Source organism: Podarcis vaucheri, assembly GCF_965113315.1.
Source record: "Podarcis vaucheri genome assembly, chromosome: 4".
In the NCBI taxonomy this organism is placed as follows: Eukaryota; Metazoa; Chordata; class Lepidosauria; order Squamata; family Lacertidae; genus Podarcis; species Podarcis vaucheri.
Window position 1 is genome coordinate 8,001,606 of NC_138762.1, and position 26,158 is coordinate 8,027,763.

General features: G+C 48.8%; 1 protein-coding gene and 2 long non-coding RNA genes across 4 annotated transcripts in view; 2 read left to right on the forward strand and 1 right to left on the reverse strand.

The window, feature by feature from the left end:
• The first annotated feature begins 564 nt into the window (after positions 1-564).
• On the forward strand, positions 565-3,880 carry LOC309530628. The gene is made up of 2 exons (XR_014218785.1): positions 565-2,804; positions 2,865-3,880. It is a non-coding gene; the product is annotated as an uncharacterized lncRNA (long non-coding RNA).
• A 1,557-nt stretch (positions 3,881-5,437) lies between these two features.
• The window catches only part of XRRA1 (X-ray radiation resistance associated 1), a 35,587-nt gene continuing 14,866 nt past the window's right edge, over positions 5,438-26,158 (reverse strand). For both annotated transcript variants that reach the window (XM_082219002.1, XM_082219003.1), the window contains 13 exons: positions 24,925-25,022; positions 23,376-23,509; positions 22,193-22,291; positions 20,968-21,197; positions 19,817-19,857; positions 18,113-18,223; positions 16,221-16,314; positions 15,311-15,429; positions 11,165-12,769; positions 10,193-10,355; positions 9,155-9,270; positions 7,504-7,609; positions 5,438-6,089 (listed from right to left, as the gene is read on the reverse strand). In XM_082219002.1, coding sequence (XP_082075128.1) covers positions 5,791-6,089; positions 7,504-7,609; positions 9,155-9,270; positions 10,193-10,355; positions 11,165-12,769; positions 15,311-15,429; positions 16,221-16,314; positions 18,113-18,223; positions 19,817-19,857; positions 20,968-21,197; positions 22,193-22,291; positions 23,376-23,509; positions 24,925-25,022 — 3,215 coding nt within the window. In that variant the 3' untranslated portion in view covers positions 5,438-5,790. The remainder of the gene's footprint in view (positions 6,090-7,503; positions 7,610-9,154; positions 9,271-10,192; positions 10,356-11,164; positions 12,770-15,310; positions 15,430-16,220; positions 16,315-18,112; positions 18,224-19,816; positions 19,858-20,967; positions 21,198-22,192; positions 22,292-23,375; positions 23,510-24,924; positions 25,023-26,158) is intronic.
• LOC309530696 lies at positions 18,137-20,924 on the forward strand. Its single transcript, XR_014218857.1, has 2 exons — positions 18,137-18,245; positions 20,884-20,924. It is a non-coding gene; the product is annotated as an uncharacterized lncRNA (long non-coding RNA).

Genomic DNA, 26,158 nt, shown 5'->3' on the forward strand with positions numbered 1-26,158 from the left:
AGTAAATAGTCTATAAGTACATCACCCTAGTATGGTTAGAGCCAAAGCAGCTCTCAGTGGGTGGAAACTTGTAATCTCTAAAAACAGGTTGCAGTTTAAAAATGCGCTTAGCACTTCAACAGTCACTTGTAGACCCAGGTTTCTGTGTTGTGCTGCTGTATCCCTTTGGAGGTGGGAAGCTAAAACTTGGCATACTCTTCTCAAGGCTTCCTGGATCACTGGCAAGAGAGCTACCCCCACCTGTCTTCCAGGCTGACTCATTCATTCCAACTCTGCCTTGCGGAGTTTCCTTGATTATCCTGCAACTTCCTCTCTACAGCTGTTTGCTGGAGGGGCAGAGCTCTTGCGGTCTGCACTGTCTAGCATCAGCCTTGACACTTGCTTGGACCAAGCAAATCTGGCACGTAAGAGAATTCTCTAAAAAACTATGTGGAGGAAAGTGTTGCTCTCACCCTTTGAACTAATTCCAAATTGGTTTGTTTTCCTGGCAAACAGAACTAGAATATGTTTTGGTTTCACTTTTGCTTCATTTCCTTAGGTCCTTACCATTCTATCATAGTTGGTAAGCTTGAGTAGAATTGCAACCTTAAATTTTGCTGATCTGTTAGAGACAGAAAACGCTTATGTAAAATGCAGTGTTTCCTTGCTGAAAACCTGGGAGCAATCGGTATTATTCTCAACATGCCAAAGACTGCCATTACAGTAAGGAAACCCTTATGGAGACCAGACCTTTTCAGGCCCTTTGGAAAGATGTGGCCCCTTGGTAAGAAAAGGGGATTAGAAGGATACTTCAGAGGAGAATTGGGCCTTAAAAACTTGGAAAGTATGAGTTCACTTCAGATGCTTATTTCAGCATAATCTCTGGTGAATGTAGAGCACTTTTTCCAAGTGATCGCACATCGAGTAACATAATTCGGGTGAGCTGATGATCATGTTTCTTAATGGGAATTTAGGATCATCACTGGAAGAACTATGTGGATTTCCAGTTCTTTTGTTGCACTACCGCACACAGGTAGTCAGGCTGTCTGTTCCGTGTTGTCCCGGTGCATGTTACAGGGGCTCAGCCCTCAAGACCCATTTACGGCCCAGTGACATTCCCTCCACCCCACAGGCCCTGGCAGGAGATGAATGCTAAAGGCTCCAGCTTAAGGCTGGCATGGAGCAACAGAGAATATCACTCTGCCATGTCTCATTACTGGTAACAATGAATGGGTGAGAGTGAAGGCCTCTTCACCCATGGATGTTAGACTTTTGATCAGTACACCCTTGGGGGTGTACAAGTGATTTAAGTGAGTGCCAGAAACACAGGGCACCCTCAAGGTACACCTGTTGGCAAACTGGGATGGCAGAAGCAATGGCGAAGTCAGATGTGTGATATGGCCCTTAGGCCATAGAATTTGGAAAAGCATGGTCTTGGTCTTGACAGTCTGTGGGAAAGGTAGGGAAGCAAAGCTTTACCCATGTGGTATCTTCACACCAGCGGTCTCCTTCAGGATATGCTGTGAAAAAGGCTAGTGCCGTCCATGTGGTCTCAGACAAGAGACTGCCTATGGCTGCACTTTTCTTTGTGGGGTCATCAGGATTTCATGAGAAGAGGCACAAAGGACAACTCCACAAATTATGTAGGAACAAACCCAGATTTTTGACTGATTATGCGCTTGGAAGGAAAGCGAAGCCAATCTGAGCACCCTGAGGAATGTAATGTACCTGCACATAGCAGTGGACCATTTAAGTAGCCCTATGGCCTAAGGGGCACCCAGTAGCATTCTGGGACTTTCCTCCTTTTTGAAGGAAACACACCAGTTGCAAGAGCTTTAGCCCTCTTGCAAACAGAGATCTGCTATATGCTCTTGTAATACAGGGCAAGGTCTGGAAGTAGGTACAAGGCGCAATATTTGTTGTTTAGTTGTGTCCGACTCTTCGTGGCCCCATGGACCAGAGCACGCCAGGCACTCCTGTCTTCCACTGCCTCCCACAGTTTGGTCACTCACGTTGGTAGCTTCGAGCAATATTATCCCCTGCGATTTTGCTGCGTGAAGCTCCAAACCGGAGCACATTCTGCAAGTGGATCTGTTCAGTGGGCGAGCAGCCTCAGCTTGGTGTTTCAAATGCAGGCATTCCGGAAGAGGGGTGTGTATGGAACGCAGACACGACTGTTTCAGGACGTGAACAAGATTCAGGAGTAGGAGGCCAAACAAGTCTCTTGCGTGTGTGTGTGTGTACATGTGTGTGAGCGAGAGATCACTTAGTAGATGAAGTCATGGCTGTGAACCTCCCCGCCATGCGTCATTAACTAGTGGGGGATGTGGCGATGAACACTGCAGGGATGTAATCTGACAAGAGGTAGCTGTGTAGCCCTTACATCCTCTAAACTGATCCCTTAGGTAGGGCAAACTACTACTAGAGTGCTTTTGCCCAAGGTTCTGGCCGACCTGATGCCAAACACTAATCTCTTTGGACATATGAGCCTATAGGCTACTGAATGTATTAACGAGGCCCTTTAGTCTAGATAGATGTGGGGGGCCTTAATCTTGCAAGGTTGGTTGCCTAAAAGCGTGCCCAGAGTTTTTGTGTTTTCCTTGCCTTTGAGAGATCTGCCCTCATTTGGTCAGAAACTGACCCAGGCTTGCCTACTTATCAAGGAGAGCACTACCGTTGGGCCTGTCACGGAGGTCAAAGAGTGTCTTGCCATAAATGTCAGCGGGTGTGAACTTCCTGCTTACCTGCTCTTGCCTTTGTCAGACTTCTGGTTCCTGATGAGGTTTAAAAACGGGGTTCTGTTTATAGCTCAGTTGGCTGGTCAAGTGGGCTGCACGGCTCTATGGCACTTCCTCGTGGCCCCCAGGGGGTGGGAGGGGGTGTAGAGATCTTGACAGTGGGTGAATGAATGCAGCTGCCAAAGACACAATCTGACCCTGAAAATCCGCTCTGACCCTCTTGGATATCCCTGTTTGGAGAAGGGAGCGATGCAAGTTCTTCATTTGATTATGGATGTTGGTGGAAATAGCGAAGATGGGGAAAGTGCCAAAAGATTGGATTTTGTACGATGATTGTATTGCATTTTATTATATAACTGTCAGTATTCTTTCTCTTCAAATGTATTGTGGGGCATGTCACGGACTACAGGTCAAACCCAAGCACTTTGTTGAAGTTCTCTCAATGAAGGCAAAGGAAGAGGAAAGTACAAGCCTTAAAGACTTTCTAGAACGCATTGATTCCCCCCCCCAAAAAAAAGGACAAAAAACAAACCTGGACATTGCTTCAACGAGCACCTGCAACGCTTCTTGTTGGGCTTTAAAAAGGATCACGCTGGCATCTTGATTTTCATCTTTACCGGTGGATTAAGGCAGCCTTGCCTTCAGGAAGGTGCCACCCAAAACCAGTTTCAGCTCTCGGAGAGGACCAGATGCAGTCGCTTCAAAGTAACATTCCTTGCCCAAGAACTGACTGGATGTGAAAGTCCATCAACCCATCTTCCTAAATGTTGTGTTACTAGGAATCTTGATGGAAAACATTGTTCCTTTTCCAACTATTTCAAACACTGCAAGCAGGTATAGAATTAGCTATCCACTATGCAAACAAAGAAAACACTTTTTTTTTTTGGTTACCATTGGTGGGATTTTGTGTAAGCTAGGTTCTACTGGTGTTTACTGTCAGACTGTTCCCAGAAAAATTGATGTTGCTGCATTTATCTAATTCCCTTCTCTCAACACGCCCCCCCCCCCAGTATGCTTTAAATCATTTTGTGCTTTGGTGTGTATCCTCCGCTGGCTACCTGAAAACCAGTGCAGTACAAGACAAAGCATCATTTTGGAGATCGCAACTGAATCACTGTGGCTTCATCAGATTTTTTGATAAAACAAATCTGTTTACTGAGAAACGAATGTGTGTGTCTGTCTTTATGGGTAAAGGTACACAAGTCTCCCTCACTAAGTTCTTAGAAATGGATTTTGGGGGGTGGGGGAAGGGGATTTGCAACAGTAAAAATAAATAAATTGATGTCCTTTAACCCAACCCAGCTACAGATTCTAACACAATGAAATTGCATGCTTTCCTCAATCTCCCTCTTTGACAAGCCCCTCCACCTATAATAAGATAGTTGAGTTGACCAAGAAATGACTGGAGAGTGGATCATTTTTGTAGTTATTCAGCCACAACCCCCTTTAGCGTAGCTTTACCTACGTTGCCACCCTGAACAAGGATCAATACTTAACTAGCAGTCAGATAAATTGGAAGTGGGGGGGGGGGACTTGGCCCATCTTCCACGCTGATCCAGCAGTGGTGATTTTAACACTTCTTTAGAAATGCTTTTATTTCTTCTATCTACTTACAAGTTTCTTAGAATTTTCCAAGGGCTACTTAAATGCACACTCAGCAGCCTACGTATGCAAAAATTTGTGCCCTGCCTCTTGTCTAGTAGTCCCACTGTACCAACAAGGTAGAATGCAGCCCCAGACTAGCTTGGGTTTCAAGGAATTTTAGAGAGTTCTGTGCAACAAAAATAGATTTTGATCTGAGAGATGTGCTTCATGCTCCAGAGAGGGGGCTCACAGAGGAAACAGGCCAAACTGATCTCTGGGCATGTGCCTTCATGCTCCATGTACATGCTCAGGGAATGAGTTGCAGGTATTCCGATGCATGGGCAAAAGAGAAGTGCTTGAATCTAGAGAAAACATTACGGTGTGAGGAAGCCAAGCCATTCTGCCTGAGCTCATGGGAAAAAAGCCATGGGACTCGGAAGTCTGGACTATGAGGAAGAATGGGACTGAGGTGGGGTCCTGTGTGTACATGATAGACTGCCGCTGGGGTGGCCATTGCTCCTTCCCTCCCTGCAGAACTGTACTAATTTAAGTGGTTGCCCTTTTAACCTCGGGTGGTCTTAAGAGGGAATTCTGCCTTGGTAAAAGAAACAGCGAGGTTTGGCCCATGAATTGCTACTGGGTGGTTTAGCTAACTGATCTGAAAAGACCACATCTGCAAATGCCAATTCTCTTCGAGCTCAGAGAGTGGATTGTGAAGTATTACCGGGTACGTAAAGCAGAATATTAACTGCACAATTACCTTAAGGATTAAATATTTAATTACTTTTTTTTCCCCCTAGAGCCACAGCCTAAGGGGAAAGGAAAGAGGGCAAGCGGTCGTGAGGTGTCGGGAGCAATTTAAACCTGCAAAGCAAAAGAAGTGTGCAAGGGACAACATGCCCTTTTACCGACACCCCTGGTTTGGGGCAAGCAGAAGGGAAGTGGGGAAATGTCTAGCAAACTACATGGGCAATTGGGGTCTTACAATAAGGCACTGGAAGTGTGACAAAGCCTTTCTGTGCCAGTCACTGCTTCTATGGAAAGCTGTCTTGGCATGACTTCTTTCCCTCTCCCAACAGATTCTACCAAGGTTCTTCCATCTGAACAATTGTAAAAGGGGGGGACTTAGGCCGTAGTCATTTGATAAAACCGGAGGCCCACATGACACATTTATTTCACTGCTTTTGCGGCGGCTGCCCGGGTTCAAGTCTCATGATTTAGATGGGAACTGCATCCTGAAACAGCCTTTCGGAGTGCGCCTAGCGGTTCCCGTCGGTTTTCTGTTGCGCTTCTGAACATCTGCACTGAAGTGGAGCCTGAACTACTCTTAGCCTGTAACCCTGAGCGGGTCAAACCTTCGCAGAGGGTTTTGGAAGTAGGTAACCTCCGTTCCTATGGTTGCTAGTTACACCACTATGGCCTCCTAGGACAAGGGGCTCTCCGGAAAATACGGCAAATAGCTCTACGCCTTGTAAAAAGAGGAGGTTCTTCAGCAGTCCGGTTTAAATTGAGCTTTCTTCAGATTGGGTGGAGAAAATCCTTTCTCCTCCGTAGGGACCGAGGATTCTTCAAGCGGCTGCCCACCCACCTCGGCCTCCGGGAGACCCTCGAGCATCAAGTTTTGACTCGTCCCCTCTGCGCTGGTACCCTTCTTACTAATGGCTTTGGACTCGACCTGCTTGTTGCAGCTGGCCACGGCCGCTTTATACTCCTTCCGGAACTCCTTCAGCATCGCCAGGGCCTGCCGGTACTCGCGCCAGTTGTCCTTCTTCCTCCGCAGGATGCACACTGCAAAGCACACGGGAAAGAAAGGGCCTCTTCATGCCGCGCATGGCTAAACTATGGAACTCCCACAGGAGGTAATGATGGCCACCAGCTGGGATGGCTTTGGAGGATGATTATACAAATGCATGGAGAGCTATTGGCTACCAGCCACGGTGACTCTCCTCTGCTTCCACAGCTGGAAGCAGTGATCCTTCTGAATCCCGGTTGCTGGAAACCACAGCAGGGGAGAGGACCCTTTTGCTCGGATCCTGCTTGCCAGTTTCCCACAGGCATCTGGTTGGCCAGTGTGAGAACAGGATTCTGCATTCGATGGGCCATTGGCTCAGTCCAGCAGGCTCTGGTGTTCTTATTAACAGAACCAAACTGCAGGCAGGCAGCTCTGTTTTTCATTGCATTTGCATAATGTACAGTGGTACCTTGTGTTACAGACGCTTCAGGTTACAGACGCTTCAAGTTACAGACTCCGCTAACCCAGAAATAGTACCTCGGGTTAAGAACTTTGCTTCAGGACGAGAACAGAAATTGTGCTCTGGTAGCGCAGCGGCAGCAGGAGGCCCCATTAGCTAAAGTGGTGCTTCAGGTTAAGAACGGTTCCAGGTTAAGAACGGACCTCCGGAATGAATTAAGTACTTAACCCGAGGTACCACTGTATTCTTCTTCTGCCAGCTGAGAGAGGAGCAAGGGAGGTTAGATGGAAAACAGGCTAGCGTTGCTGTGTGAGTCTTAATCTCTTAGTCTATTTTTGTTTTAACTTTTCAGAAGGTTTCATAGAATCGTGGAGTTGGAAGGGACCCTGAGGGTCATTCAGTCCAACCTCCCTGCAAAGCAGGAAAGGGCAGCTACCCCAAACGGGGATCGAACCTGCAGCCCTGGCATTCTCAGCACCACCTTCTAACCAACAGAGCTAAAAAAGGTAAAGGACCACTGACAGTTAAGTCCAGTCATGAATGACTCTGGGGTTGCGACGCTCATCTAGCTTTACTGGCCGAGGGAGCCAGTGTTTGTCCGCTTTTTCTTCCGGGTCATGTGGCCAGCATGACTAAGCCGCTTCTGGCGAACCAGAGCAGTGCACGGAAATGCTGTTTACCTTCCCACCGGAGCGGTACCTATTGATCTACTTGCACATTTTACGTGCTTTCGAACTGCTAGGTTGGCAGGAGCTGGGTGAGAGCAACGGGAGCTCACTCCGTTGCAGGGATTCGAACCACTGACCTTCTGATCGGCAAGTCCAAGAGGTTCAGTGGTTTAGACCACAGCGTCACCCACGTCCCCCACCAACAGAACTAAGTGTTGCTCATTTTTCTTAATTTTTCTCACTGATCCGTTTGTTGCATTACCTTGTTTGTAATCTGCTCAGAGGTTTCTCCTTTCTTTCTGCAAGCAAGTGGTGCGTTAATTTTATGAAATAAATAAATACCTAGCGGCATCTGTATGATATTTGTGGGGTTGCGCATCTTCAGGAGGATTTCTTCCAGCTTCTGCAGCCGGGTCTTTTCAGCTGGTGGCGGACGGACACTCAAGGCCTGCACAGAAAGCAGATCAAAATGAGAAGGCCGCGCACAATCCCCGCATCTTTACTTACCGTTCCCTCTATTGGTGATGCTCAGGAGTGCGGGCCGATCCTTACACAGTGGTACCTCAGGTTACAGACGCTTCAGGCTACAGACTCCGCTAACCCAGAAATAGTACCTCGGGTTAAGAACTTTGCTTCAGGATGAGAACATAAATCGTGTTCTGGCAGCGCGGAAGCAGCAGGAGGCCCCATTAGCTAAAGTGGTGCTTCAGGTTAAGAACAGTTTCAGGTTAAGAACGGACCTCCGGAATGAATTAAGTACTTAACCCGAGCTACCACTGTATAGCCAAAATGGGGGGGGGGGGGAGTGCTAAAAAAACAATGAGGCAGCTGAATGAGGACTGAGCATGCTCAGGGGCCACGGAATGCCCAGTGTCTGCTTTGGGGGGGGGCAGGAGAGGAGGGAGGAATGCAAATGAGCATCCTGGAGGGTGTTGTGTCTGTCTGCCAGCCCTTCATGCTCCACGCTGCAACCTTAAATAAAGGTAAAGGACCCCTGACAGTTAAGTCCAGTCACGAATGACTCTGGGGTTGCGGCGCTCATCTCACCTTCAGGCCAAGGGAGCCAGCGTTTGTCCGCAGACAGTTTTTCCAGGTCATGTGGCCAGCAGGACTAAGCCGCTTCTGGAGAAACCAGAGCAGCGCAAAAATCTGTGCCTCCCCCCGCCTTCCATTCTACATTCCATTCCATTCTGTCCCGCTAAATCCGCCTCTGTTGTCATCTTCCTTAGTGCTATTCTGCATATTGCTTTTTATAGGGTACAGTAATGGAGACGGGCAGTGAGTTTTCGGAACCTAAAGGGGGGGGGGGTGGCTCCGAAAAGTTTGGAAGTCACTAATCTAGAGGGTGATCCCAGTACAATTTAGCATCGATATTTTGCAAAGTATTTCACAAAGCGCTTTCTTGATGTGCTTGTTCATTCGACAACACGCCCCCCTTTTTATCTTCCCATTTTACAGATAGGGGACTGAGGCACAGAGGGAACCGTTTGCCAAACACCCCTCCCCTGAGCAGAAGTTTGAGCTCCAACCTCCCAGGTCTAGAGGCAAGAGTTTTACTTCCCTAGATACCATTTACCGTATTTTTCGCTCTATAAGACGCACCTTTTTCCTCCTAAAAAGTAAGGGGGAATGTATGTGCGTCTTATGGAGTGATGTGTGGTTGATCGCTGGCTCCCTTTCCTGCCCCGGCCCTTGCCCAGGCCTCCATTCTTGAATGTTCTGCATACGGAGGCTGTTTGTTTACCCAGCGACATGAGACTGGCTGATTAGATTATCTGTCTGGAAACAGTAGAAACGGCACCCTTTCTTTTCCTAAAGAAGCTGCAGAACTGTGAGCTGAACCCCATAAAAACAAGATTTTTTTTTTCCTTTGCAAAGTAAGCTGCACAACTTTGAGCTGATCCTCCAAAAAAGGGGGTTTTCCCCTTTCCTCCTCTAAAAACTAGGTGCGTCTTATGGTCTGGTGCGTCTTATGGGGCGAAAAATACAGTACCTTTTTCTCTGCAGGCACATAAGGCTTCTGGTAGCTGTCCAGCCTGGCCTTTGACTCGCGGTACACACGGGGATATCGGAGCGCCTTCTCCAGAGCTTGGACATTTTGCTGTATTCCTGGATGAAATAAAAACGGGAGCAGAGGGGAAATTGGGGGTGGGAACCATGTTAACGTAAACCCTGTTTAGAAGATCTCTCAGGAATCCAACTAGAAAATAAATTCCACCACGACACCACAAAGCTCTTTAAAATAAGCAACAAGCAATAAGATACACCACCCATCTATTTCTGAATTATGTTAGGGTGGGAAAGAGCAAAAGACGACTGACCCCCTGCTCCCCCCTCCCCATACAAGATTATGAAGGGAAATGAATCCCTTTTACTCCCCCAACAGAAAGCCCTGAACCTTTTCTCCTCTGCAATTGGGGAGGCTTAATCCACTCTGAAGTGGCCTGCAAATTTAATCCACTTTATCCAAAAAGGGGGAAAGTTATACAGTGGTAGATCGGTTATCAAATGGTCCAGAAGACCATTCGAGTTCTGAAACATTCGAAAACCGAAAACACAATACGGAAAATTCGATGTTCGACTTCCAAGGTGTGTTTGAAAACCGAAGCGTTTACTTGCAGGTTTACGGCATTCAAAAACCGAAATGTTCATCAACGGAGACGTCCGAAAGCCGAGGCACCACTGTAGTTGTTTTTAGATTTACCATTCTAGTGAACGGGGACCACAGAGCTTCATTTTACACACAGCAACTCAGCACCCGAAACACAGATCAATGCAGAGAGTACAGAGTGACTTCAAGAAATAGATGTGCATTTTTAAAAACGTGAGTACATACACTAGGTGAATCTTGAGGGCCCATGCAGTGTAGACAATGCAGAGACAGGTGGACCTTTGCAAAAGTTAGATGGTAGCTCTGTGTGATGGGAGAGGAAAGTTCAACCATGGGCCCCAGCCAAGATCCTTTTGTCAACTGGAACAAGGAAGGTCAAAGCCTGCACTTGACATTTCCAGCAGTCCCAGGTCAACTCACCCACTGGGTCAACGAAATCCGCGCCAGGGTCTCCGCCGAGCAGCTCTTCATAACCCTTGTATTTTTCGGGGACTGGCTGGGCTTGCCTTTTTCCTTTGCCTGACATCTTACGTGGGGATGCCACCCTTTCAGTCTTCGGCAGGGGACCAGACTCCTCGTCCACCTTCAGACCCAAGACACAAATGGAGGTATGTGAGAGTCATACACAAAACCCACACAGAAACATATCATTGCTTATTTCAACTCGCTTGTGGAAACAACTCAGAGGCCATGAAAGAAGGAAGGTTAACAACAGGAAGATTTAAAGGAACTATTGGAAAGACTATTCAAGGCAGCAGAGATATGAGATGATCAGTGCCCCCCTCAAACGTGAAGCATGGGAAGTCCCAACATTTTTTTTATATAATTTAGGCAGAATATTTGGACTAGAGGGACACAGGTGGCGCTGTGGGTAAAACCTAGGGCTTGCCGATCATATGGTCTGCGGTTCGAATCCCCGCGGCGGGGTGAGCTCCCGTCTTACGGTCCCAGCTCCTGCCCACCTAGCAGTTCGAAAGCACCCCTAAGTGCAAGTAGATAAATAGGTACCGCATTATAGCGGGAAGGTAAACGGCGTTTCCGTGTGCTGCGCTGGTGCTGGCTCGCCAGAGCAGCTTCGTCACACTGGCCACGTGACCTGGAAGTGTCTCCGGACAGCGCTGGCCCCCGGCCTCTTAAGTGAGATGGGCACACAATCCTAGAGTCGGACACGACTGGCCCGTACGGGCAGGGGTACCTATTTGGACTATTTGATATGTATACGTAGTCCCAAAACATCTGGAGGGCCGAGTTTGGAGATGCCTGCAATATGGACTTCAAACCGGTTTTGGGACGATACATTGTCTAGTGTAAACTACAGGTTGGGATTCTAGAATGGCTTCATTGGTAAACATTTCTTGCTTAAATACCATGGCGTACTGCCAGCTGACATACCTGCGTCATGAAAATGGATTCTGTTTCCTCTGCCTCCACGAACTCCCCGCTGCCGCTAAACACCTCGCCGTCACTAGAAAGACTATCATATGTTTCAAAAATAGGCTTCGTGCTCGAGTGGACTTTGGCAAAGAGCATGTAAAGCTCCCTAGAAGACGACCCAGACAGGCCACATTCCACAGAAGTTAAGCTGGCTGGTCGAGATTCTGAAAACTCCTCTTCCTCTGATCCATCTTGGGGCTCGGAACCTGATCGGTCAGGTTCTTGGACTGGTGAGGTGGCTGATGGAATGGGTTCCAGATGATCCTGTCCTCCTGGAGGGGATCCGGTTGGTTGCGAAGTCCAAGAAAGATTCCGTTCAGCTGAAGGAGGGCTTGGCTGGGCCAAGTCTTGCTCCCCTGGAGGGGATCCAAGTGGTGGAACGGGCTCTGGCGGAATCTGCTCTTGTGCAGGTGAGCTGGGCAGTGGAGCAGGTTCCAGGTGATCTTGTTCTGCTGGAGGGGATCCAGGTGGTGGAACGGGCTCAGAGGGAGCCGGTTCCTCCAAGCGGGGCATCGATGGAGAGATGGGTTCTGCCAGGTCCTGAGAGGGCTCCACCTGATCTTGCCCTTCTGGAGGAGAAGTGGCTGGCAGGAGAGTCCCAGACAAGTGTGGTGGAGCAGGTCCAGGCAAACTTTCGGAAGCTGAACTGTGTGGCAGAGTTGGCTCCACCTGATCTTGACCTTCTGCAGGAGAAGTGGTTGGCAGGAGAATCCCCGGTGGACCTGCGGAGGTTGATCTAGTAGCTGGGACAAGTTCTGGCAAATCCAGTCCTTGGGGAGCTGAGCTGGCTGGTGGGGTGGGTTCCGGGTGATCACCCTCCACTGCTGGCGGTCCAGCTGGTGGAGAGGAATCAGGAAAGCCCTGTCCCACCGACAGGGATCTGGCTGGAGACCCGGACAAGTCCTGCTCCCCTGCGGGAGAATGAGCTGGTGGAAGAGGTTCTGATCTACTTCGTCCTGGCAAAAGCGAGCTGCGGGGTGGGAACGGCCTCAGTCGATCTGGTTCTGCTGGAGGACCTTCGGAGAGACCCTGCTCTTGCAAAGGCAAAGGTGAGTTGGGAGGAGGGACCGGAGCACCGTGGTCCTGCCCCGGCAAAGACAATGAGATGAACTGAGGCCTCCCGGGCAACTCTTGTCCCTTTGAAGGAGCTGTGGTCAGAGGGCTGGGTTCAGGCAGATTCTCTTCTGGTGGGAGAGGTTCAGGTGGGAGCTGCTCCACAGGAGGTTGAGTGGACGCAACACTTCCAAACACTAAGTCAGCTAGCGAAGACTGGCCTTCAGGAACGTCTTCCAGCTGGTCTGCTGAGAGCTGGTCTGCCAAAGCATCACGAACACAACACTCCAGAGAAGAGGGTGCAGATATTTCCTCCTCCTTAAGAGGCAAGACGGGCTTCTCTGGTTTATACGGTAGTGAAAATCTCTTGATGGGTGGAAGAGGTTCATCCAGACTCGCTCTTCTATTGGGATCCAGATCTGCACCTGTCCACAGCTGCCAGAAGGTGGTCTCCAGGTGGTCTTCTAGCATCTGAGGCCGCTTCTGGACCTTGGGCAGCTGTGCTTTCACCTGCAAAAGACACAGAAGGCCACGGTGTGATGCATTCCAGACCTGGGAGGACCACAGCGGAACAGTCTCCTGTCTTTCCAAACCCAGCACCCATCCCTGGCCGCAACCTACAGCTCTTAAAACCCTAACCATTAATCAGCAGAGCTGGCACTATTTCAGCTGCCCCATGGTGCACATTCCACATTTGTAAGGCCTTCTTGTCGTTGTTTTGCAATCAAATGGTGCAAAAACCTCATGAAATAAATAACCACAAGTGTCGTTCTTCCTGCACCCCACCCAATCATAGCTGTCAACTTACAGATTTGAAAATAAGGGACCAACAGCCTCAAAAATAAGGGATCAGCAGCCCAAATAAGGGATTTTGCTTAGCTTATGCACGTCGGGGCTGCTGTCGTCCTGGCGCGAGGAGTTCCATCGGCCCTTCCCCGCCCGAGAGAGAGGGAGGGAGGGAGGGAGAGAGACTCTCACCCGCGAACCTGGCATGAGGCGGTTGCGGCACAGCCGCTGAAGCACCGCCCTTCTCCATCCCTCCCCATCCCCTTCTCTTCCTCCTCCCTCAGGCCGCTTCCTCAGCCACCACCGCCTCCAGCTTCCCCTGGCAGCGCAGCGGAAGTCTCACAAGAGAGGGGCTGCCTGCCCACCCGTCTCCTCATGACGTGCCCCTGAGGGGGAAAAGGGAGAGACGGAGACGCGGCAGCTCGTGCGCACTCTCTCTCTTGCTCTCTCGAGGCGGAGGACCCTGAGCCACCGCTTCCCTCCCGAGCTGGGTGAGCATGAAACCCGGGAAATTTAAGGGACATCATCAACCCCGGACAGCAGCGGGAAATGGCGCTAGTATAAGGGAGTTTCCCGCGAAATAAGGGACGGTTGACAGCTATGCACCCAATCACCGTTGCACTTTTCAGAAACTAAGCAGTGGGAGAAAACAGCACCCCTTTTCCCATTGCAGAGGAGTATGCTTAGGAAGATTTGGGGAATGAACAGAGCTGAGAAAATGAGAAGCTGGCCAGGGAAACTCGGGGCTTAAGAGATGGATGGAGGAACCCATAGGCCCTCCAGATGTGGTCAGGCTCCTTCTCCCATCAGCCTCATCCAAAGGAGCCAAGGGTCAGGGAGGATGGGAGTTGGGAGTTCAAAATCTGAAAGGTCCAGAAGTTCCTTATTCTGAGCCTAGAAGGGGATGCATCTGCCGCTGGCAGAACAGGAGGAGGCAGGACTTTGGAAGGGAAGGAATGAGATCTTGGATCTGGGTTGCCAAATAACAACAACTGGTTGTTGTTGTTGTTTCTTACCCAGGATGGGGGGATTGGGGGTTACTGGTATGTTTTTCTTCTGGCTTTCATTATGTATTTAGTGTTTTCATCTCGTATTTTTATGCTGTGAACCGCCCTGATACCTTTGGGTGATGGGTGGCGTACAAATTTAATAAAAAATAATGAAATAATTCATCCTAAGGCCCAAGGGCAGGTCATAGCAATTTGATATGAAAACGAGTTTAAAACAAATGACCGCCACAGTAATTGGTCGGATCCTGAAAATGCACATTTCAGGTGTCAGGGGCCAGGGAAAGGAGGCGTGTCTTCAGCTTATGATGGAAACTACGGTATGCAAGGAAGTTGCCAAGCGCACCTTTGTGGGGAGGGAATTCCATGGCTGAGTGTCTGTGGCACAGATTGCATTCTCCCAGGCCGCCCCCACCAGCTTGCGCCTGAGAGTGGAGAAACTCTAAGAGGGTCCCCTCTGCTGATCTTAACACCTGGGAGGGTCTGTAGGGGAGTAGCAGTAGGTGGGCAGAAGCTAAAATTCACATATTAAACTGAACTCCCTGTGCCAGCCAAATCTTTAGGTTGTGAGTCTCTCTCAGCTGCAGGGAGGTTCCTTGGCCCTTGACGAGCAACAGTGGAAACATAGAATCATAGAGTTGGAATAGACCACAAGGGCCATCGAGTCCAACCCCCTGCCAAGCAGGAAACACCATCAGAGCACTCCTGACATATGGTTGTCAAGCCTCTGCTTAAAGACCTCCAAAGGAGGAGACTCCACCACACTCCTTGGCAGCAAATTCCACTGTCGAACAGCTCTTACTGTCAGGAAGTTCTTCCTCATGTTTAGGTGGAATCTTCTTTCTTGTAGTTTGGATCCATTGCTCCGTGTCCGCTTCTCTGGAGCAGCAGAAAACAACCTTTCTCCCTCCTCTATGTGACATCCTTTTATATATTTGAACATGGCTATCATATCACCCCTTAACCTCCTCTTCTCCAGGCTAAACATGCCCAGCTCCCTTAGCCGTTCCTTATAAGGCATCGTTTCCAGGCCTTTGACCATTTTGGTTGCCCTCCTCTGGACACATCATCTTCCTCTTGCCCCCATTCTCCTCAATAAACAACAACAGAATCGTAGAGCTGGAAGGGAACCCACCGGTCATCTAGTCCAACCCCCTGCAGTGCAGGAATCACAAAGAATTCCTATGCCCCCAACCTCTGTTTAAAAGCTTCCCATTCTGAAACGGACTTCCTTAACACCTTCCTAAAGGGGTCCCACCTTCCGGCTAGGCTTGTTGGGTATAAAGATACGTGGCTTTTCCAGTTTCAAAATTTTCTTCCGAACCATTTTAATCCCCAGCTTGTTCTGAAGGAAACTGGTGAGTAAAGGTGGGTCACCTGGAAAGGAAGGGAAGAAAAGAAAGGGGGAGGGAATCGTCATTAAGCAACTGGGTGGTCTATGTTGCATAGATTAGCTTCATTTCCATGTGCATTTCGACTAGCGACAAAGAGGAACCACAAGACAGCACAGAGAGTGGAGACAGCTGCAGCAGTGCTGTGCAGGCTAAAAATTTGCACCTGAGTGCTCCAAACTCTATGAATTCTGCGACCTACACAAAATGTGTTGATTGAGGCAACGTGATTTTTTTCTTATGACTTTGCCCTCTTTATTCTGGCTCTCCTAGTCACAGGAAGAGGTGAGATCTTCAGAGCACAGAAAATCTAATTTAGGCACCTTCTGGTTTCTAAGGTTTCACAGCAGGCATTTTCATGCCTATAACCACAGGGACAGGGACGCAGGTGGCGCTGTGGGTTAAACCACAGAGCCTTGGACTTGCCAATCAGAAGGTCGGCAGTTTGAATCCCCGCGACGGGGTGATCTCCCGTTGCTCGGTCCCTGCTCCTGCCAACCTAGCAGTTCGAAAGCATGTCAAAGTGCAAGTAGATAAATAGGTACCGCTCTGGTGGGAAGGTAAACGGCGTTTCCATGCGCTGCTCTGGTTTGCCAGAAGTGGCCTAGTCATGCTGGCCACATGACCCGGAAGCTGTAAGCCGGCTCCCTCAGCCAATAAAGCAAGATGAGCACCGCAACCCCAGAGTCGGTCACAACTGGACCTAATGTTCAGGGGCCCCTTTACCTTTACCTAACCACAGGGACTAGAAAATGTTTGCTGCTGTTCTCGTTTTACCACTGCGCGATGTGGTGAAAGGGTTGCCGTGGAACGTCAGCTCGGTCAGCGATGGGAAAAGAGCCACGGCTAACAAATCTTCCTCATGTTCGATCTGCAAATCAGAACACAGCAGTGCTTTCAGGCTGGTAGGCAACCGTGAGTCACGGCTGTGAAAGGGAGCCAGCATTAAAAGGACCAGCATTAAGATTTAGGCTTAGGAAGGAGGCTGGTGCATTGGGGCTACCCCACTTCAAAAAGGGGCTCACAGGACCAAATATTCACACAATCTATCCATCCATCCATCCATCCATCCATCCTTGGACATAGAAAATGCAGCCAGCATCAAAGAAACAATGCTAAAGATAATGCAGACATTGTCTTTAACCTCAGGTAAACATCCATATGCGCATAAACATACTCCACTGATGTGCTGGTGAGCATGTGGGCAGCTATAGACACCTGTGGTGGACATGCACAAAAGTGGCAAATTGGGGGGAACAAGTGCTTAACGTCATAAGTAAAATTACTCATCAGCATATCGTGAAGTCTCCAGAGCCTTCGCTATAGAGCCTGTGTTTAAGCGACGACTGAAATCAGGACTTGGTGGATGAACCAATAATTGGATTTCATTTAGCGGCAACACATAGGGTTATAGCCACATTCGGGAGAGACTTCGAACGCTTAGTACAAGGGAGGGTGGCGTATTGCCCTGAGGGGAAAATTGCCTCACAAATTAAGACTGGCGGGTGGAAGAAAGCAGAGAGGTGCCTTTGCTGGAGCTTCATTCCGTTCACTAATTATCCAGGAAACCGAAGACCAGAAACAAAGGCAACTTGTGGGTCACTTCATAAGAACATGTTTTGCAGATGGTTAGATACTATTTTAAGTTGTGGTGCATGTATAGGAATATAGGCCTTCGTAATATATATATTTGGGGGGGTCTTTCTTTTGAAGAAAGAAATAAAGAAAGAAAGAAAATTTGCATGTCAGGGAGAAAGATTAGAGCCTTGCCTCCTCCCTGAGGGGTCTAGATTTCTGTCTGGAAGATTGGTTTTGGGAGGGTGGTTTTTTATGAAGAAGAATGATGGGCACCAACTAGCAACTCTGAAGTGCCACAGAGATTTGCCACCTCTGCCACCACTTGTTCTTAGTGGTGGCGTTGTCATAATATTTTCTAGGTGTGGCAGAGCATCTTTTTGGCATGCAAAGGTGTTTCCTGCCCCACCCTATACTCCTCTGCCACCAGAAATACCTGCCAGGGAGGGGCTTTGAAGCCTGAGGTCCTCTAGACACCTGAAAGAGCGTCTCCATTCCCATTGTTCTGCCCAGACACTGAGGTCCAGCTCTGAGGGCCTGAAAGACCTACATTGGCTCCCAGTATGTTTCTGAGCAGAATTCAAAGTGTTGGTGCTGACATTTAAACCCCTAAACGGCTTCGGCCCAGTATACCTGAAGGAGCGTCTCCACCCCCATCATTCTGCCCGGACACTGAGGTCCAGTGCCAAGGGCCTTCTGGCAGTTCCCTCGCTGCAAGAAGCCAAGCTACAGGGAACCAGGCAGAGGGCCTTCTCGGTGGTGGCACCCACCCTGTGGAACGCCAACCCTCAGATGTCGAGGAAATAAACAACTATCTGACTTTTAGAAGACACCGGAAGGCAGCCCTGTTTAGGGAAGTATTTAATGTTTCAAGTTTTATTCTGTTTTCAGTTATGTAGGGAGCCGTCCAGAGTGGCTGGGGAAACCTAGCCAGATGGGTGGGGTATAAATAAAATTGTTGTTGAGGACTAGAAACCAGGTCCTCCAATTGGGCAATATAAGATCGTAGTGATTCCTAGACATACCCGCCTCTACCATTTGTTGCAAAAGATCAGTGTGTCTCGTTAACAGTGGAAAAGGAAGGATCCAGTCACCTGGTTGTTGGCCAGGCTGAGAAACCTCAGCTCCGGTAGGGGAAGAGTGAACTCGGGGTTGAAACTGGCACAGGAGGCCTTAGAAGCGATCTGCGGCGAAGGAGAGCTGTCCTGAAAGGAAGGCAGAGGAGAGGTAAGAAACAGAAACCGGCACACCAAAGAAGGAAGAAAGGACATCATGGATTGTCGTGATCCTTGCCCTTATAATCTCTGCATATGGGTGTGTCAGTCTCTCCCTGGGACTGTCCAACTCCAGAAGGCAAGTGGTGGCTCTGTGATGCCACCTGACAATAACATATAATAATAATACCTTTATTGTCAAAGTACCACCTGTGTACAATGAAATTAACCAAGCCTCCCCCCAAAACACTCATTGCACTCTGTGTGCTTATTGCACAACACACCAACCCCGAAAGTCAGTTGCACTATATTATTTTCCATTCAGCAGCCTAACAGCCCACGGATAGAAACTGTTTTTTAGCCTGTTGGTATGACTGATTATAGGGATGCGGGTGGCGTTGTGGGTTAAACCACAGAGCCTAGGACTTGCCGATCAGAAGGTCGGGGGGTTTGAATCCCCGTGACGGGGTGAGCTCCCGTTGCTCGGTCCCTGCTCCTGCCAACCTAGCAGTTCAAAAGCACAAAGTGCAAGTAGATAAATAGGTATCACTCTGGTGGGAAGGTAAACGGCGTTTCCATGTGCTGCTCTGGTTCGCCAGAAGTGGCTTAGTCATGCTGGCCACATGACCCGGAAGCTGTATGCCGGCTCCCTTGGCCAGTAAAGCGAGATGAGCGCCACAACCCCAGAGTCGGTCACGACTGGACCTAATGGTCAGGCGTCCCTTTACCTTTACCTTATACTTCTATATCTCCTGCCTGAGGGTATAAGATTAAAGAGGTGCTGGCCGGGGTGTGAAATGTCCCTAAGAATTTTCCTCGCTATCCTAAGGCATCGATCCCTTGAGATGTCATCTAATGGGCTCAGGGGACAAACCATGATATCACCACCCTCTGTAGAGATATGTGCGTAGTACCAAGCTTCGGTGAATCAGATCCCTCCCCCAGTGGCAGTAAATAAGGAGATCAAACAAAAGGAGCGTTCTTACCAGTTGAAAAAAGGTAAAGGACCCCTGACAGTTAAGTCCAGTTGGGAACGACTCTGGGGTTGCGGCGCTCATCTTGCTTTATTGGCTGAGGGAGCTGGCATTTGTCCGCAGACAGTTTTTCCGGGTCATGTAGCCAGCATGACTAAGCCGCTTCTGGCGAAACCAGAGCAGTGCACGGAAACGCCATTTACCTTCCCGCCACAGCGGCACCTATTTATCTACTTGCACTGGTGTGCTTTCGATCAGAAGGTCAGCGGTTCGAATCCCCTCGACGGGGTGAGCTCCCGTTGCTCGGTCCCTGCTCCTGCCCACCTAGCAGTTCAAAAGCACATCAAAGTGCAAGTAGATAAATAGGTACCGCTCAGGCGGGAAGGTAAACGGCGTGTCCGTGCACTGCTCTAGTTCGCCAGAAGCGGCTTAGTCATGCTGGCCACATGACCCGGAAGCTGTACGCCGGCTCCCTCGGCCAATAAAGCGAGATGAGCGCCGTAACCCCAGAGTCGTCCGCAACTGGACCTAACGGTCAGGGGTCCCTTTACCCTTTACCTAGAGCCAATGAGGATGACTTGAAAGAAAAGAAAAATCTTACCAATCTTACCTGGGTTGGTAGGTCTGGGGACCAGGATGGAAAGATAACTTCTGTTTTTTTGTAAAAATAAAATAGAGAAAGAATAATATCAGTATCAAGATGCTGAATACAGGTGAAGGATAAACAGGATAAACTAAGATGGCAGCCCTAATCATGGCTATATCCTATGAGATTCAATGGGGCACTTCCAAAGAAACCGAGAGCTGTAACCAAGGGTTGTTCCTGACTTGCTATTCATGGTTTGTTTTGGGGAGAAAAACTCTGAACTGCCTTGGCCCACCCAGCTCAGTTCTGTCTATTAGTATTGTTGTTGCTGCTGCTGTTGTTACCACCTTGCATTTCATTGCTCCCACACATACTGAAGAGCCTTCATTTTCCAATTTTCCATTTTCCAATTTCTCTTCTCCTAACTAGGTCTGTCAATTCTATCATTTGCACTGCTCCTCGGCTAGCCATACGTCTAACGCCGAAGAGTTAAGATTTTCACCCAATTAATAGCCATAAGAGTAGCTATCAGTACCGTATTGGCCCGGATATAAGCCTCACTTTCCCCCCAAAATACTGACCGTGAAAAAAGTGAGGTTTAAATTCGCGACCTTACAAAAATTGGCTTTTACGATATCACTGGTGAAACATACATAACATACAGTAAAATGGAACAGGTGTGAGTGCCTGCAGAATTTTAAGGGAGCAGCTTATATTCAGGTATTGTCTTTCTCTCTCCCCCCCCCCCCGCCTTGAATTTTAAAGGTGTGGCTTATATTCGGGCAATACGGTAAATAATAATAATAATAATAATAATAATAATAATAATAATAATAATAATTTATATCCCACTCTCCCCAGCTGAAGCCAGGCTCAGAGCGGCTAACAACAGTAAAATGATACAACATTCTAAAATCATTTCATTATAAAATCAGTTCAAATCAGATTAATGGCAGCCATTGGGCTAGAGTTCTGTGAGGATTGCCAAAATGTACTGCCAGTTCTCTTATCTTCTGATAAAACCTGGTCCTTAGGTTAAAATGTTATGCCGTTAATAAATGGCTTATTTTTGTTTCTTTTTTGTTTCCTAGGCTTGGTTTGCTTCTTTCACCATCATCCACGGGGGTGAGGAGCACCAATGCACTACAAAGGAATAATATATAATTATGGCCCACCAGTCCTGTCTGGGTCCTTGCTGTTTTGGAAGACAATGTACTCTGGCTGCCCACCACCAGCCGGGGACTTATCCTGCCAGATCTGTTTCCCAGCACTCTTGCGGCTGCGCAATCCTTCCCTGATGCCCGACTTGGCAGATAAAGGATGGATGGAGAATCGGCCGCTGTCCAAGTGGTGGAGATACGGCACCTCTCTGATTCCGTTTCTGTCCAGGTTTAACTGCTTCAGGCTGAAATGGAAACAAGGAGGCCAGCGGTAAGGCCAAGGTTTGCAGAACTCCTGCAGAGACCAGGGCAAGGCACAAGACTGTTTCCCAATTATTACAATATAATATTATTGCTAAATTTATAGGTCACTTTTTGCCACGTGACTTACAAGACGACTTACCAAAAAAATTAATAATCATATATGAAAACTTGGGGTGGGTGGAGAATACAGTACAGTGGAACCTTGGGTTACATACACTTCAGGTTACAGACTCCCCTAACCCAGAAATAGTATCTCGGGTTAAGAACTTTGCTTCAGGATGAGAACAGTAATTGTGCTCCGGCGGCGCGGCGGCAGCAGGAGGCCCCTTTAGCTAAAGTGGTGCTTCAGGTTGAGAACAGTTTCAGGTTAAGAACAGACCTCCAGAACGAATTAAGTTCTTAACCCAAGGTACCACTGTAATACATCCCACGCTCTGTAAAATGCCATAAATAGTTAAAAGCCAAAGAAAGGCCTAGTTAAGAAGGAACTGTTTTGCCTGTTGCCAGAAAATACATTACAATGGTGCCAGGAGAGACTCCCTGGAGAGAGCATTCCACGAACAGGGAGCCACCACTGAAGAGGCTTGTTCTCATGTTGCCACCCTCCAGACCTGCCATGGACGTTTCCTGCCCCCATTGTTTAGCACAGACACTGAGGTCCAGCTCCAAGGGCCTTCTGGCAGTTCCCTCCCTGCGAGAAGTGAGGTTACAGGGAACCAGGCAGAGGGCCTTCTTGGTGGTGGCGCCTGCCCTGTGGAACGCCCTCCCATCAGATGTCAAGGAAATAAACAACTATCTGACTTTTAGAAGACATCTGAAGGCAGCCCTGTTTAAGGAAGTTGTTAATTTTTGATATTTTATCGTGTTTTTAATATTCTGTTGGGAGCCGCTCTGAGTGGCTGGAGAAACCCAACCAGATGGGCGGGGTACAAGTAAAAAATTATTATTATTAGCAAGCACAGGAGGTCTTCCTTACCTGCGGAGGTTGGCGAGGCTGACAAAGACGTTGGCGTGGGAGAGGCGGTTGTCGTCCAAGAGCAAGACTTCCAGAGCCGGGAACCTTGGGGGGCTCTCACTGCCAAGGGAAGCATACAGTGACTTTGGCTGTGCCACATCACTCAGGAAAAGGCAAAAGGGGGAGAAGGGTGCAGTGTAAGACTTTGAGAGAAACGAAGAGAGGAAGCCAATGTGGAGCTCTCGTGATTCTGCTGAACTACAACTCCCATCATCCCCCAGCTAGAAGATCCTGTGGTTGGAGGTGATGAGAATCGCCCCGACCTGGCCACAGTGATCCATGCAACGGTCACCTCCAGGCTTGACTACTGTAATTCGCTCTACGCAGGGCTGCCCTTGAAGCTGTCCCAGAAACTCCAGCGGGTGCAGAATGCTGCAGCGAGGCTCCTTACGGGGTCCCTGCCATGGGAACAGATTCACCCAGTGCTTTTCCAGCTGCACTGGCTCCCGGTGGAGTACAGGGTCAGGTTCAAGGTGCTGGTTTTGACCTTTAAAGCCCTTCACGGCCTAGGACCCTCATACCTACGGGACTGCCTCTCCCGGAATGCCCCACGGAGAGCCTCAAGGTCCATAAATAGCAACACCCTAGTGGTCCCGGGCCCTAAGGAAGTTAGATTAGCTTCAACCAGAGCCAGGGTCTTTTCAACGCTGGCCCCGGCCTGGTGGAACGCTCTGCCTCATGAGACCAGGGCCCTGCAGGATCTGATTTCTTTCCGCAGGGCCTGTAAGACAGAGTTGTTCCGCCTGGCCTTTGGCTTGGAGCCAATTTGATTCCCTCCCCCTCTTTCTTTTTTCTTTTTCCTTTCTCCTCCTGCGATGAGGCTGCATTTTAATATTTTAATGTTTCAATATTTTAATGTTGTATTTTAATCTTGTTTTTAAGTTGTATTCATTCAACTTGTTTTTATTATTGCTTGTTAGCCGCCCTGAGCCCAGCCTTGGCTGGGGAGGGCGGGGTATAAATAAAAATTGTTGTTGTTGTTGTTGTTGTTGTTGTTGTTGTTGTTGTTGTTGTTGTTGTTGTTATTAATGCACCAAGTTGGCTTTCCCTGATCTACAGGTTCCACAAACCCCACGCGGCCTGACCTCCCCCCCCCAGCAAATAAAAACTCTTGCTTGCCACCTTCCTCTCCCCGTGGGCTTACCTCTCAGGGGCAGCCAGGTCGAGGGGAAGCGAAGTGAGCCCATTGGCGGTGAGATGGAGGGCTTTTAAGTGGGACAAAACTCCCAGGGCTCGAACATCCTCGGGAGAAAGGTTGTTGTATGAGAGATCCAAGACCTGGAGCAGAGGCAAAGCAGGCAGTTCCATGGCTGGGGAAGAACCAGCGTCACCTCTAGCCCAGCCACAGCAGGTACGAACGACACTGTGAGATGTTTTTATTGCCAATGGCTTTGGGGGTGAAATTAAAAAATTAAGGTCTTACAGTGGTGCCTCGCAAGACGAAAAGAATCCGTTCTGTGATTCTCTTCGTCTAGCGGTTTTTTCGTCTTGCGAAGCAAGTCCATTGATGGATTAGCGGATTAGCGCTATTAGCGCTTTTAGCGGCTTATCTGCTGATCGGATCAGCTGATAAGCGGCTTAGCGGCTTAGAAAAAGGGGGGAAGGGGAAAAAACCAGCAGGAACTCGCAAGACATTTTCGTCTTGCGAAGCAAGCCCATAGGAAATTCGTTTTGCGAAGCACCTCCAAAACGGAAAACTCTTTCGTCTAGTGAGTTTTCCGTCTTGCGAGGCATTCGTCTTGCGGGGCACCACTGTATATATAAAATAAATGTTCATAAATGTACCAAGCAAACACGTACACAAATACCGTATTTTTCGCTCTATAGGATGCACTTTTTCCCCTCCAAAAATGAAGGGGAAATGTGTGTGCGTCCTATGGAGTGAATGCAGGTTTTTGCTGAAGCCTGGAGAGCGAGAGGGGTCGGTGCGCACCGATCCCTCTCACTCTCCAGGCTTCAGGAAGCTATCCACAAGCCTTCGGAGCACGATTTTTTTCCTTTATTCCCCCCCCCAAAAAAAACCTAGGTGCGCCCTATGGTCTGGTGCGCCCTATAGAGCGAAAAATACGGTATATAATCCACATGTCTGAAGCAGCACGCAGTAGGCAGCCCAGTTGCCAGTTGCTTCGCCAGGCATCCTGGGTCATAAAAGATAGTAGGTAGTTTCTCTGATGTACCCTTCTTTGGTTTTGTTAATCTTAGGGCCTGGAAATAGTTTCACAGGAAGGTGATAAAGATACTTATCTCCTTGCCATCCGTCCTCTCGTGTTTATTGCTTGCTTATGGCTTCTGGGGTTGCTGAATGCATTCCTCCTTTTTAGTCCTGTTTTATTTACCCTAGAAGTATGCATGCCTAAATTAGCTTTTGTAGTGTAACTTTGTCCCCACGTGGGGTTTTTTTTGAAATGCTCAGAGGAAATCTGATTGGTTCTTACGAACACTGTGTAAAAAGTTCTTTTGTGAATACAACGACCTGGGCTGAGGGGTGGAGAGGAATTATTATACCCACTCCTCCCAGAGTCTTGCTGGTCAAGCCTCTGGGTGTATTTTATAAATCAGAGTCCAATGCTTCCTTGCTTTGGGAACGCCACAACAAGGAATGGACGCAGCTCTTCCAGTGAGTTCCAGGCCCTTTCCCTACATGACACAAGAAGCTAGCCCCTTAAGCACTATCAGTCACCCCTCTGGCTTACTTCCAAGTGTGGAAAGTCCCCGGCGTTGACTTTTAGATTCCTTAGGCCGTTCAAGGAGAGTTCCAGTTCCCGGAGCCCAGGAAATGTACGGAAAGCGTCTGAATGGGTGATAAAAGGGGGGAAGTCAACATCAACCGAAAGAATCAGGGCAGCAGCGGCCGATTGTTTTGGATTACTGGGCACAAAGAATGTGAATGGTATAGCCACACACACACCCCATTTAGGACTCCCCAGATGTGCATGTTCGTTTAGGCAACACTGAGTCTCCAAAAAAGGGAACCACACAAACACACTTTCTTAGCAGTTGGAGGGCCAGCTCAAGGTATTTTGCCGCCCGAAGCAAAGGACAGGCCGGCTGAATCTCACTTCAACACTCGGAAAGGGGACAGGTCCTCCAGCGTCCCTGAGGGCAGAAGTCTAGCTTACAGGAACACCCTCCCACCAGATGTCAAAGAGAACAACAACTACCAGACTTTTAGAAGACATCTGAAGGCAGCCCTGTTTAGGGAAGCTTTTAATGTTTGACGGACTACTGTGTTTTAATATTTTGTTGGAAGCCGCCCAGAGTGGCTGGGGAAGCCCAGTTGGATGGGCGGGGTGTCGGTTATCAAGCCTTTATCAGGAGAAACTGGCCACTCTCCAGGCACCCGGCTTGATCTCCTTGTTGACCTCCCTGTCTGCATTTCCCGGCAGGACACAGGCTAGGTCACTATCGGCGATCCTCCTCATGCGTGAGGAGAACACACCACTCTTCCCTGCCTCCCCCAGGGAGGGGAAAGAGACAGACAGAAATGTATTTACATGGCTTTATTTCTGTCTTTCCAGCAGTACAGAGAAACGTGTCTGCTCTCTTTAGACACCAACAGCAGAGAGACTAACTCCACCTCCTGTACAGTGGTGCCTCGCAAGACGAAATTAATTCGTTCCGCAAGTCTCTTCGTCTTGCGGTTTTTTCGTCTTGCGAAGCACGGTTTCCCATAGGAATGCATTGAAAATCAATTAATGTGTTCCTAGGGAAACCGCCTTCAGACCAGGTCCGGGGACAGTCTGTCCCCGGACCTCTTCTGAAGGCTGGGGGGGGGGGGGACAAGGGCTTTTCTTTCCACCCCCAGCATTTTAAAAAACCCCGGGACAGCGGAGGACTTCTCCGCTGTCCAGGCGATCTTAAAATGCTGGCGGGCGGCATTTTAAAATCGCCCCGGACAGCGGAGGACTTCTCCGCTTTCCGGGGCGA